This window comes from Doryrhamphus excisus, chromosome 23 (genome assembly GCF_030265055.1).
Source record: "Doryrhamphus excisus isolate RoL2022-K1 chromosome 23, RoL_Dexc_1.0, whole genome shotgun sequence".
Taxonomy (NCBI): Eukaryota; Metazoa; Chordata; class Actinopteri; order Syngnathiformes; family Syngnathidae; genus Doryrhamphus; species Doryrhamphus excisus.
In genome coordinates, this window is record NC_080488.1 from 1764047 (window position 1) to 1776246 (window position 12200).

The following is a 12200-nucleotide window of genomic DNA, read 5'->3' on the forward strand; positions in this document are numbered from 1 at the left end:
TACAATTTAAGTTTTTGTTTTATTAAAAATGTACTTTGTAATGCATTATTTTAGCTGTTTGAAGATGAACTATATCAGCAAGTTGAAGTATTTGTGATTTTAGAAATAAGGTTCTCTTTAGGCGGCATTATGATTTATCCTTACTGACCTTTTTTGTAGTACATTTAGCGAGTGAAGCTTTTATAGTTATTAGCCCATATTTCCACACAAGAAGTAAGATATGGTAGAACCAGAAAGTAATAAAGAGTGTGGAGTGATATGAGTTTATGTAACATAAGCAGTTTTTTCATTTATAAGTCGCTCTGGAGTATAATTCGCAGGTACAGCCAACATATTACAAAAGTGCGACTTATAGTCTGAAAAATACGGTATATAACAATATTGTTTTGTTGACAGTACAATGACATAGTACTATACCAAATACTGTGTCTACAGAGTGTATCAGTCCTTAAACTCGAAGCTTGCAAGTGAGGTCATGCAGAATAGTCATAGTTTATTTCGGGAGAGTGAGTCAGGCGGAAATTGGTTCTTCGCCTTATCCATTTTTTATAAGGCACATCCATCCAAAAAAAAAGAGGAGTGAGTTTCAGGATAAAACATTCTCAGCCACTTTGAAAGCTTCACACGCCACCCTCGCTAAAGTGTGCTTAACCTGGTGCTGAAGTCAATGGCGGCGTTGTAAATACATTCCATCATCGGTCGTTCCCACGTAGATCCAGAAGAAGTTGGCCTTCGTGCCTCGTGTGTATCTGCAGTGAGTCAGTCTAGCACATTGTCCAAGCACAGAGCAGCTCTGTGTCCTCCAACATGTGTGAAGCCAGAGGCGGAGCCAGGCTGACACACAGCTGCAGCAAATTGGGGGGGGGAAGATGAGAGGAAGTTTATATATGGGGGGTTCCTTCCTTTTCACTGGCAAGAGGATGTGAAAGAGTGGGTGGACTAAAAGAAGCTGCAGAGTCACTTCCTGTCCCGCCACACTAACCCATGACATCACATCCTGTTCTAATAACGATCACCTGTGACCTTCACAGGCGGGAAGTCAAAGGAGAGGCGATTCCTTCGCTGTGACGCTTACTACTTTTCTTAGTGTGTGTGGGAGTGTTGCCTCACATTCAGCATACATTCACACAAAGTTGATTCAAGCGTACTGCTGTTGTTTATTTTAAGTCAATAGTACACAAAAAATGCATTTTTAATGTCATCATAACAGACTTTGTCCATACAATCTGTTTATGAGCACCAAACCTGAAACAAAAAACAAAGTGGCAATCATCAATACATGTTGATGATGTCAGGTACCAGAAGCTCAAAACCAGCAGTTTGTCATCGACTCACAAGACAAAGACACCGATGTCTCTGACGTACATCACATGGTACGTATATTTTGGCTAATGTGTTACTGAATATGTGCGTGTGTGTTGCCGCGTTGTCTACTGTGTCTAATGAGCGGTAATGTGCTTAATTAGGCGACACGGAGCGGGGCCTGCAAAGGGGAACGCAAGAGAACAAAGTCCCTATTCTTACTGCGTGACCACATTCAGAGACGGCGAGGACACAAGCGGTCTCTGTGAGGTATCAGCTGATGAAGTGAGTAACTTTAAAGCTATACATTAGATGTGCCACAACAAAGAACCTTCTTTTTTTTTTTATCATGAAACCCCCTCCACCACACACGACCCTGCAGTAGTCATGTGGTATTGCTTGTTAGCAATTGTCTTCAGTGTCTATGTGGAGATTTTGGCTATCACAACTTTAAGCCTCCGAGTGATAAGTCGGGATATTAAAATGTTGCTTCAAATTTTGTGTGGACAGATACGAAAAAAAAGCTCTACCTTGGAACGACTATTGCAGGGGTGGGCAAACTACGGCCCGGGGGCCACATGCGGCCCACCAAACGTTTGAATCCGGCCCGCCAGTTGCTTTTAAGTATTTCAACTTTTAACATACCAGCTGGCAACATGACTTTCAAGTCGGATGTCTTATTCAGTAAAAAAAAAAAAAAAAATCGTAGTTTGATGTGGTCTGATGTTTAAAGTGCTCCTGAAAAAAAGGAAACAAGAACATATAGCTGATAGTATGACAATTAAAATTAGACAAATAATTCAAGGCGTAAAAATTATTAAAAATTATTTAAAAATTATTTAAAAATATTTTAAAAAATATTAAAAAATTATTAAAAAATATTAAAAAATATTAAAAATTATTTAAAAAGTATTAAAAAATTATTAAAAATTGTTTAAAAATATTTTAAAAATATTAAAAATCATTAAAATTATTAAAATTATAAGCGTAAAATCATGTGTGTTATATACATACATATAAATATATGTTCTGCCCCCGCACAATTTTGTTAACTCAATGCGGCCCATGAGTCAAAAAGTTTGCCCACCCCTGGACTATTGTTTTGTTCCACAAATGAATAAACCCAGTCTTAAAAAATACTTGCATCTTCATGTAACTCTAAGCTACTAACCCTAACCCTAGCAAAAACCATTTTGTTTTAAGGCGCCAACGTTCTTTGACCAGTGTTGCTCAGATTTTATAGACTCGTGCTTGTTGGTCCCCTGAAAGTGTGCACCAAATTTGGTGCCAATCCATCTAAACACGCTAAAGTTACAGTGGGTGTTTTGTCAACAGCATCGAGATTTGTAATCCAATTTATGAGGTCAAATTTTGGGTGCTTAATAACAGCGCCACCATGTGATGTATTTGTCATCGCAATAATAGCATGTTTGGACAAATTTTCACTCTTTGTTGCGCAGTAGAAGTCTTCGTTTACACCCGGGGCTCTCCAACATGCGGCGCAGGTGCTATTTTCGGCTTGTGGCTGTCTTTTATTGGCCCTCAACAAAAAAAACTAAAGCAAAAAAAAATGTACTGCAGTGAAAATATTTAAAGAACAAAGGTGCCATTGAAAGAGAAGAGCAAAAGTAAAGTAATTTTAGTTGGTGTTGAAATATTAGAGTGAAAAGTAATCAAAATATGAACTATAATGTGTCCCATGGTAATGGTAATACAATTGAGTGCATCCCATAATCAGTTCCCAGTTCCACATGTCCAAAAGGAGTAGGAAGAAGCAAAGCTTATTAAATCCTACCCCTCCATTTGGTACTTTTACAATCAGTAACTGTTACATTTGTTCACTTCCTGCTTTCCTAATATTAAAAAAAAAAAAAAAATTCCATTTTTTTTTTTTAAATGTAAATTTTTTTTACATGAAATTTTTCAAAAAAAAAATTTTTTTTTTGTCATGTATCGAAGTATGAGGTGATATGACTATGGTAATGGTACCATAGTAACTGTCAATATAGTGATATATATAGCACATCATGACTGGTTCAAGACTCACAGACAAGGTCTATTGGAGAACATCTGAAGCATCTGAGAATGTTTCAAACTGGCCCTTACTACGTTTGACTCATTTGTCCGTGGGTGTGTGTGTATATGTGTGTGTGTGTGTGTGTGTGTATGTGTGTGAGAGCAATCAGCGTGCAAGCTGCCATGTTTCCTGCCATTCCGACTAATGGTTCAATGTGTTTGTCTTCCTGCAGCTCAGTCGGGAAGCAAGGTTCTGCCAACATGGCCGCTGCATACATTTGTGCATGCTCACTGGCGCTAAGAGTCGCCATAGTAACCACATAATACAATGACAGCGAGGCGGGGAGAGGCGATTCGGCCATTTTGGGTATGCAAATGAGATGTTTCTATGCTGCTGAGTGGAAGTGATGTGTTTATCTGTATATATTTCTCCATGTGGTCCGTGATGTTTCAGGAGGTGCGTTGACACAAAAGCCGCATCCGCTGCCATTTGAGAAGACGTTGCATGCTCTTTCTCCATCACCTCTCAGCCCACCCCGCCTCCCTCCAACATCCAACATCTGCAGCTTGAGCCCTCAGTGACATCTCAGGAGGCTATTTATAGCCGCTCTGTGTTACTTTGGTAAGATGGCGCCAGGAAGGCATGTACAGTTTGTTCCCTGCAGTGGTCCCTGAATACACAGCTAGTTACTATCAAATTTGCTTCTCGTGTCTTGGTTATAATTTCAACCAGACCATTTAAAAATGTAATAAAAAAAAAAAAATTATTTTGTTGAAATATAGTTTACTAACAAAGACAAAAAGCCTTAATGCAATAAACAAATGTTATGTGATTCTTTTTATGCATTAAAATGTAAAACGAGGAGGGTTAATGCTGTATTTGGTCAATTAAAGCATTTGCTTTTTGTCATATATTAACATTAAGCTAAATTATTACATAAAAATATAATTTTGTATGATCGTATGGAAGTCTAGTGATATGTGGGTAAGAGTCTATTGCATAACAACAATTATTACTCATTCATTTTGGTCACAACCAGAACCCTGATGTTATTTTTTATTTAGGCGCCTTAATAGTTTCCATATTTTCTAATAATAAATCATCAAAGCTTTGCGCGATGCATTAGGCAGTTAATTGTTTTTAATACACATGCTGACATTCATTTATTAGGCGCACCGAATAAATGAATAGCATCATGAAGATTAGCTCATTCTGTTCCAAGTTGTTAGGGGGAAAAAATTCAACCAAAAGAGAATTAATTCAGAATCTTTTTATTTGAAATGTCAGTGTTCAAGAGAAAATAAAACAGCAATATAAATATTAGCATAAAAATAAGAGTAACACAGGGATAAAGCGTTGGGACAAAGGTGGGGTGCGGGGGGGTAAGCATTTGATAAGAAAGGTACCACAGCAGGATAGAATAGTATTAATTCAGCAGCGGACGGACGTACACATATAGAATATTTATAGTCATTTGCTCATATGGACAGAAAGAGAATGAAAGGCATTCTTTCACAAATGCACGAGATCAAATCACCGCAAAAAGAACATTAAGAGGTTACAGAAGGATAGAAACAAGTCAGTTTTTTTTTGTTTCTTTCGAAGGGTGATAAAAGAGAAAATGAACACAAAAATATGCGCAACACAAATCACAAGTTAACTAGTCTACATGTGTCACCTTATCTAAAGTTATCTTTTTTTTATTATTTACACTTTGACCAGTTAGTTGGCTTCCATGGTGCTTAGTTACTACATTGCAACACAAACAAGAGTTTTATTCATAATAGTTTTTTTTTTAATCTGTGTTTTTTTTTTTTTTTTTTTCCTTCATTTTCTTGTAAAACAAATGCAACACATTCCAGTAGTGAGCCACGCTTTGCGGGGAGGGACGTCGACTCTCAAAGAGTTGGATGGCGGTCCCTTCGACACAAACACCTGACTCATACCATCAACAGGACTTGTGTTTATTTACAAGTGAGAGATTTGGCGCTGGGGAGCGGATGGGGGACAAGCGGGGGGCGGCCGAGTGAGTGACCCCAAGCTGGGTCAGTGCATGTTAAAAGAGTGGTGGTTGCTCTGTACATTCAGTGGGTGGAGCCACGGTTAGTTGACCCGCCCCTGTCAGATAACAATTTAAGTGTACCGCCCACCAGAACCCCCCCCCCATCGGCTCTCGTTTACCATTTATGAGGACTTCATAAGAAAAATAACGTCACCATGACAAATACTTCATTCGAGTGTGGCTAATACCCCTTCAGTGCATTTCTCCAGGTTTTGCCTGAGGGATGTGGGGTCGGGTTCAGGGGGGCAGCCGCCCCACTATATGGGCGCATGCTCGGGTCGTTACAAAATGTTTTTTTTCTCGGGTAAATGCTACATGTGCATTCTTTTGACCAGCAATTTGGCAGTGGGGGGTTACGGGGGGGCGGCGTCCTCTTATGCAATGCATAGTTTGCAAATCTAAACTAGTATACTGTAATGTGGTTTGAACCTTTTAAAGAGCATGCAGACAAGTTTTGTAATAGCGGTAAAACAAACAGGCTTATTATCGTTATCGTTATCGTTAATCTATGCACAGAAGGTATGCTTGAAGGTCCTGCAAAGGCTGAAGCCTACATGGAAATATCATGGCAACTAAGCGTACTTACTTACTTACAAGAAATCCAACGTGAAAGACAATAACATTTCTCGGAATACATCACTTGCTTATGATAGCCTTGTCAACCCTGCAAGGTTTCTTGTCCTAGCCAAAGAAAAAGCAAAAAAAATAATCACAATAACCCCCCATACCCAGCCAAATAATATCTACTCGTTACAAGCAATACAAGCAAAAGCATTCGGCATGTTTAGGCTCCTCTCGGCACCTCAAGACACTTACAAAGAACCATCAGAACCGTCCATGTGGTCCGCTTAGACCTCAGCTAGACAAGATACCTCTTGGTGGGGTGTGGGGGGTTGCGTTTCTCATCACATTGGATTAAGCATTCCTCCGACTTCTACTTCTTCTCCTTCTTGGTGGACTTCTTCTTGGAAGCCGGAGTCTGCGCGGCCTTTGGGGGCTCCGGCTGGCCGGACTGGGGCGGAGGCAGCGCTTGCTGGCTGGCCTGCTGGGCCATGGCCTGCTGCTGCTGCTGCTGGGGGTTGGAGGTGAGGGTGGCCGTGCTGCCGGGGATGTAGACGTTCTGGCGGTAGTCGGGGACGTGCTGCAGGGTGAACTGGGGGCTGTAGCGGGTGCTCAGGCCCATGGTGCCCGGTCCCAGGGTGCCGGTCGCCTCGCCAACTGCTGGGTGAAATGTGGAAATGGGGGAAAGATCTTGTTAGAAAACCAAATGAAACTGTTGCAATATTACAAGAAACAAACAAAACAAAAATAAAGTTGTACATTTTGAAAAATTAGGTTGCGGAGTTGGGTTTGTTACGAGTGTGTAACAATGTTGGAATATTACAAAACAAAAATTGACAATAAGAAAGTTTAAACAGATTAAATAAACAGAAATGGAAATAAAAAATATAATTTTTTGACAATGAGAAAGTTTAAACAGATTAAATAAAAAAATTAAATTACATTAAAAAAACAGAAATGGAGATAAAAAAATATAATAAAATTGTTATACCAGGGGAATTTTTTTTTTAGCAGCATGAAGTGTCAAAGAAAAATATGTTTTTTAAAATCACAAAATTATAATAAACACAAAACAAAGGTGTACTATTTAGAAAATTAGGTTGGGTAAAAAGCTAATAACATTATGGGAATAAAGTTATAATATTACAAAAATAAAATTTATGAAGATTATTTTAAGTTAGAATATTTGGGAAAAAACTACAGCAAAAATAGGAAAAGAGAGCAAAAATTGAAGTTCATATAAATAATATGCTTTTTCATCTACATGACAAAGCTGAAATGCAGTTGCTTCACACTAAAGTGTCCTTTCATTTGTCACTATATGCCCCCCCGCTGGAAAAAGTGTGGACACCCCCCCCCCCCCCCCCCGGTTTACTTACACAAATACACACAGTCATGTGTTCTTGGCTGAGCAAAGCAGATATTGTATTCATTAAATGTGTTATAAAAGACTTGCTTTGTCCTCTTGCTTGTGATGCATCGCTGCCTTGCTCGTAATTCTTCCTCAGCCTCTGCAATGCAGAGACACTCCCCCCTCCCTGCCTCCCCCCCAAACCCTGCGTAGCTCCTTTATGTCACTCTATGCAAACATACGTGAAAAACTAACTTGCCTCCAATGTTGAATAACACGCCATACCTCTCCTTTCTATAGTTATGCTAGAGATGACTTAGCATTGTTATTTATCATCACATGTACTGTACTGAATGTTCTTTCTTTCCTGATGATGACACAAAAAGGTTAGAAAATTTCCATTGTGCGTGGAAATGACTGCAAGATGTTCCATGCAACATCTCTCGGTATTTTAAATGAAAACTTTGGAGCTCCACATCATGATTATTTTTCCAAACGATAAACAGTCATCCACAGAAATGAGTCACCATCGTTTGCATAGGAGAAAGAGGAACATTTAACCTGCCTGAGATACAACGCTGTGCATGTGTGCACTGCAAACAAACTATGCGCCACATGATTGCATTCATCACATCATCATGTTTATTCCTACGCAGCTGCGAGGCTCGGCGACGACAAACGAGGAAGTATCTGACTCACCGTTGGCCGCGGCCATCAGGGCTTGGAGCTGCTCAGCTTCAGTTGGGGGTTGGGGCCAGGGCCCGGTTCCCATGGCAACCTCAGGTCCCCCGGCAGCCCTGTGTGTGTCGGAGAGAGAAAGAGGGTAAGACTGACTGGAAATAACGAGTAGTTTTGAATTGTTTTTGCATCGCGTTGGCGGCAAAGCAGCTGACAGCAAATACACACTTTGGTTAATTTGTCATGTAGCAGCAAGTTTGTTTTTCCTTATTTTTTCCATATTCATATCTCTCATTGAATATGTTAAAAAAAAAAAAAAGAGGGCGTCGTGTACATAAATTCACCTTTACAGGCTTGTTTATCCAACTGTGCATCCAACTCCGATCCACTTTACTGTCCTCATTCTCACACAAGCTGCGCACCCAACAACTGGGTCGTGCTCATTTTAATCCGGGTTATGCGAGTGCTACACAACAAACAAGCCTCTTGAATAAATTACAATGGGTGAGGTGGAAGGGGGGGGGGTGCTTTTTGCACATAAACACAGCAACCAGCTCGCAAAGTGGTGTGAGAGGTTTGAGCCGTCCGCCATCTTCATCTCATGACGCTTAAGATAAAAAAAGGAGCGCTTCATTTACGCTAAATCAGAATCAGGCTTATCGCATCCTATGGTTGTTAAACGCTTCCTGTGGTCAGTGTTATCACTTCCTGTGGACAAGACTAGGAGAGGGATGCCGTTTATCTACTCCAGATGTGTTTTATGACCTCGCCAGGGGGATATTTAACAAAGATCCGAGTGACCTCAAGAGCTCGACACAGTCTTGTTGGCTTTTTTTGGCGGCCCTCTGGATAAATTACACGAAAAAGCCACATGTGATGATGGTGGGCTACACACAAACAGGAAGCCAGAGGCACAAAACATAACAGCCCGAAGAAAATATACATAAGCTCCATTTCGTTTGCACACATATATATGACATAGCACTTCTACACAACACCGCACGCAAAAAAAAAATGGCGCCACAGTCCGTTCTACGCCACAGCAGGCATTGTGGCCTATGAATGCACACCCCATCAAACTTTTAGGGAGACTAGAACAGAAGCTCTATGAGTTTAGTTACAGCTACACACAGCACAGCCTCGGTGGACTACAGGATTATCACAGGTAGTTCTCTCTCTGCCGTTATTAACCAATCAGGTCCCGGGTTGGGGTCAACGTGGAAAACGCTGATCAGCTACGAAGGGCAGAGAGACACTTTCTACGGCTAAATGAGTACCTTGTCCCACTCTTCGGCGTCCATCGTATGTGTGTACCGTATGGCATGTGGGGACTAAGAAACACAACATGTTATACAGTCTGAAACAACTGTTGACTTTTTATTAAAACTCTAGGATCAGGAGGTACGATCAAGAACCTTTCATGTGCTTCATTAGGTGCACAAGGTAGAAATCCATATATCTGATCCTGGTATGTAAATCAGGAAATCATATAGGAAGCAGCTCTCAGTAGAATGCAGTTCTGCAATAATTATTGTGAAATGTCTCTGCATGACGACAACATCATATTTAGAGTCCCCAAACATTATCAATCGCTGACTAAAACACAAAATACGCGTCACCGGTTAAATAAAAACAAAGAAAATACCCTTCAGATGGCAAAAAAAAGGAGGCGAGAACAAGCACATCCCGTTTCCCCTCCCCCACCACCACTCATCTGCAGTACTGAGCCAGCAAAGAGGATGAGAGGAACACGAGGGGGAGGGGGGTAGAAGAGGCTGCGGCAGCCATTTTAGAAAGCAGGGATGCCTCACTGACAAAGTGTGTGACATGTAAACAATCCCTCATATTTGGTGTATTAAAACCTAAACACAAGGCTCAAGCAACCCGGGTCTGATTCCACCATGCACTCCTCCCTGGTTACTATTTGTCATATGTATGCAATATGCAATATTACAAGAAACAAACAAAACAAATTAAAGTTGTACATTTTGAAAAATTTGGTTTGTTACGAGAATAAAGTGAAAATATGGGAATAAAGTTGGAATATAACAAAACAAAAATTGACAATAAGAAAGTTTAAACAAATTAATTAAAAAAAACAGAAATGGTTTCGCCATCATGAGTGTGAGGCGGAGGAGTTGACTCACCCACTGGGTCCGGGTCGCTGTCCCTGGTTGAAGCGCCAGTCATTGTTGGGTGGCTTTTGCTACAAAAAGAAAAGAGAAGTTGCAGAATTAAATACAAATTCACGAGCTAAAAACAGCATTTGTCATGTTGCTTTGTGGCTGACACATCTGTTTGTGTGTGTGTGTGTTTGTGTGTGTGTAGTTTTGCAGGGAAACTGAAAAAAAGGCAGTCAGCATCAGCATTGGAGCAAAAAAAAATGTCAAAAAGAGCAGCACAAAAAGGTGCACGATGCAGCAAACCAGAGATCTTCTCTCAGACGACCACAAACATCTGTCCAAAACACTAAATGGAACTTATGAAAGAAATATATATAATAATGCATAAATAGGTTAGCAGCCATACCTCTCCGTACAGCCGCAGTACTATGTTTAATAATTCAGGATGATGGAAATCACATAAAAAGTGAATGAAATAAAAACACCCACTCAACAATGTGCTGTATATTAAACATAATGTGCTTAAAAATGGTAAAATTGACATAGTCAGGGACGCAGGTTGCAGTATATATTTTTATGAATATATTTTTTCACAACATATTACTTGATGTACAATCAAATTAAATTGCTGTGAGAACAACCTTCACCCATCTCAAGTCTTCCCACTCTTGTTGTGCACTGATGCAGTGAATGGAAGCTGGCTGAGCTCCACATTGTGGACCTCCTAATAGACACAAGAGCTCCCTGCAGCGAGGGGCCGGGCCAGGATGTTGCGGCGTATTATTAAAAGAGTTGTTGTACAACACACAGGGGAATGACGGAGTAAGAAGATGGTGAAGAGAGGCATCTGATGGAGTAATCCATTCATAGTATTTTAATACATGTTTATGGGGTGAGAGGTTATTTCTGCTGTGTTGCTATTGGCCAGATCATTAGATCACAATTAAATTAACCTAGCATGTTTTTGGCCGAGGGTGGGGAAAGACAAAATAAGAAGCCAAAAAGTTACCACTTCCACACAAAATAGGAGAATTCATTAATTCATTCATTCATTTTCTACCGCTTATCCTCACAAGGGTAGCGTGGGTGCTGGAGTCTATCCCAGCTGTCTTCGGGCGAGAGACGGGGTAGATCCTGGACTGGTGGCCAGCCAATCACAGGGCACATATAGACAAACAACCATTCACACTCACATTCATACCTATGGACAATTTGGAGTCGCCAATTAAATTAACCTAGCATGTTTTTGGAATGTGAGGAAACCGGAGTACCCGGAGAAAACCCACACATGCACGTGGAGAACATGCAAACTCCACACAGAGATGGCCGAGGGTGAAATTGAACCCCAGTCTCCTAGCTGTGAGGTCTGCGCGCTAACCACACGACCGCCGTGCAGCCATAATTAATCAATAAAACAACATTTATAAAGAAATAAAAGCTAAATTGGCATTCCTCTAATCTAGCATGTAAACACAGTAATAGTGAATGAAAAGATGGTTGATACAAATCCTCCCACACAGCTTAACCGATGGCACTAAAACACTAAAAATGGTCAATGTGAGTCGGTCAGAAAGCGATCTATAGCCGCGAGTAGAGACAAACATCCAGAGAGGGCCCAGCATTGCAGCTGAGTGACTTGCTGTTGGCACACAAACAGTGCCAAGGTCAGAATACGCTCAAATAAGACAAAACAAAACACTATGATAAAAGGCCGCCTGCCTTGCCCATCTCGCAGTAATAAGCAATAAGCGCTTAAACGCACGGACTTGACCAGAGTTTTAACCTCGTGCAAATCATAGCCCTTCACGCCAGCTTGGAGCACTTCCTCGGTCTGCATCTGTCACATGTTTCAGTAAAGCAAACAAGAATTACAACCTGCCTGCATGGGTCTAGACTGCACCAATCAGCACACGGGAGCATCTGGCTAACATCTGTCATGTTAAAATAAAAGAAATTGTGAGTTGTGCACTTAGCTATTCAACTAGTATGACCATCGTTTTTGCTCAGGCACGCACAAAATATGCTTCCTTGACTCCATCTGGTGCTTTATTTGGAAGAATTTGGCCTCCGAGCAAGCAGATGATGAACTGGATGACGGTTATCCAA

General features: G+C 40.7%; 1 protein-coding gene and 1 long non-coding RNA gene across 42 annotated transcripts in view; one reads left to right on the plus strand and one right to left on the minus strand.

The window, feature by feature from the left end:
* Nucleotides 1-1132: 1132 nt before the first annotated feature.
* Nucleotides 1133-4468, plus strand: LOC131110336 (uncharacterized). The gene is made up of 4 exons (XR_009120872.1): nucleotides 1133-1373; nucleotides 1467-1587; nucleotides 3552-3685; nucleotides 3773-4468. It is a non-coding gene; the product is annotated as an uncharacterized LOC131110336 (long non-coding RNA).
* A 106-nt stretch (nucleotides 4469-4574) lies between these two features.
* The window catches only part of LOC131110316 (protocadherin gamma-B4-like), a 159524-nt gene continuing 151898 nt past the window's right edge, over nucleotides 4575-12200 (minus strand). For 19 of the 41 annotated variants that reach the window (XM_058063320.1, XM_058063321.1, XM_058063329.1 and 16 more), the window contains exons 2-5: nucleotides 10119-10177; nucleotides 9249-9302; nucleotides 7993-8090; nucleotides 4575-6602 (exon numbers count right to left, since the gene is read on the minus strand). In XM_058063320.1, coding sequence (XP_057919303.1) covers nucleotides 6316-6602; nucleotides 7993-8090; nucleotides 9249-9302; nucleotides 10119-10177 — 498 coding nt within the window. In that variant the 3' untranslated portion in view covers nucleotides 4575-6315. The remainder of the gene's footprint in view (nucleotides 6603-7992; nucleotides 8091-9248; nucleotides 9303-10118; nucleotides 10178-12200) is intronic. The other 22 variants (XM_058063336.1, XM_058063337.1, XM_058063343.1 and 19 more) reach the window with 3 other exon arrangements.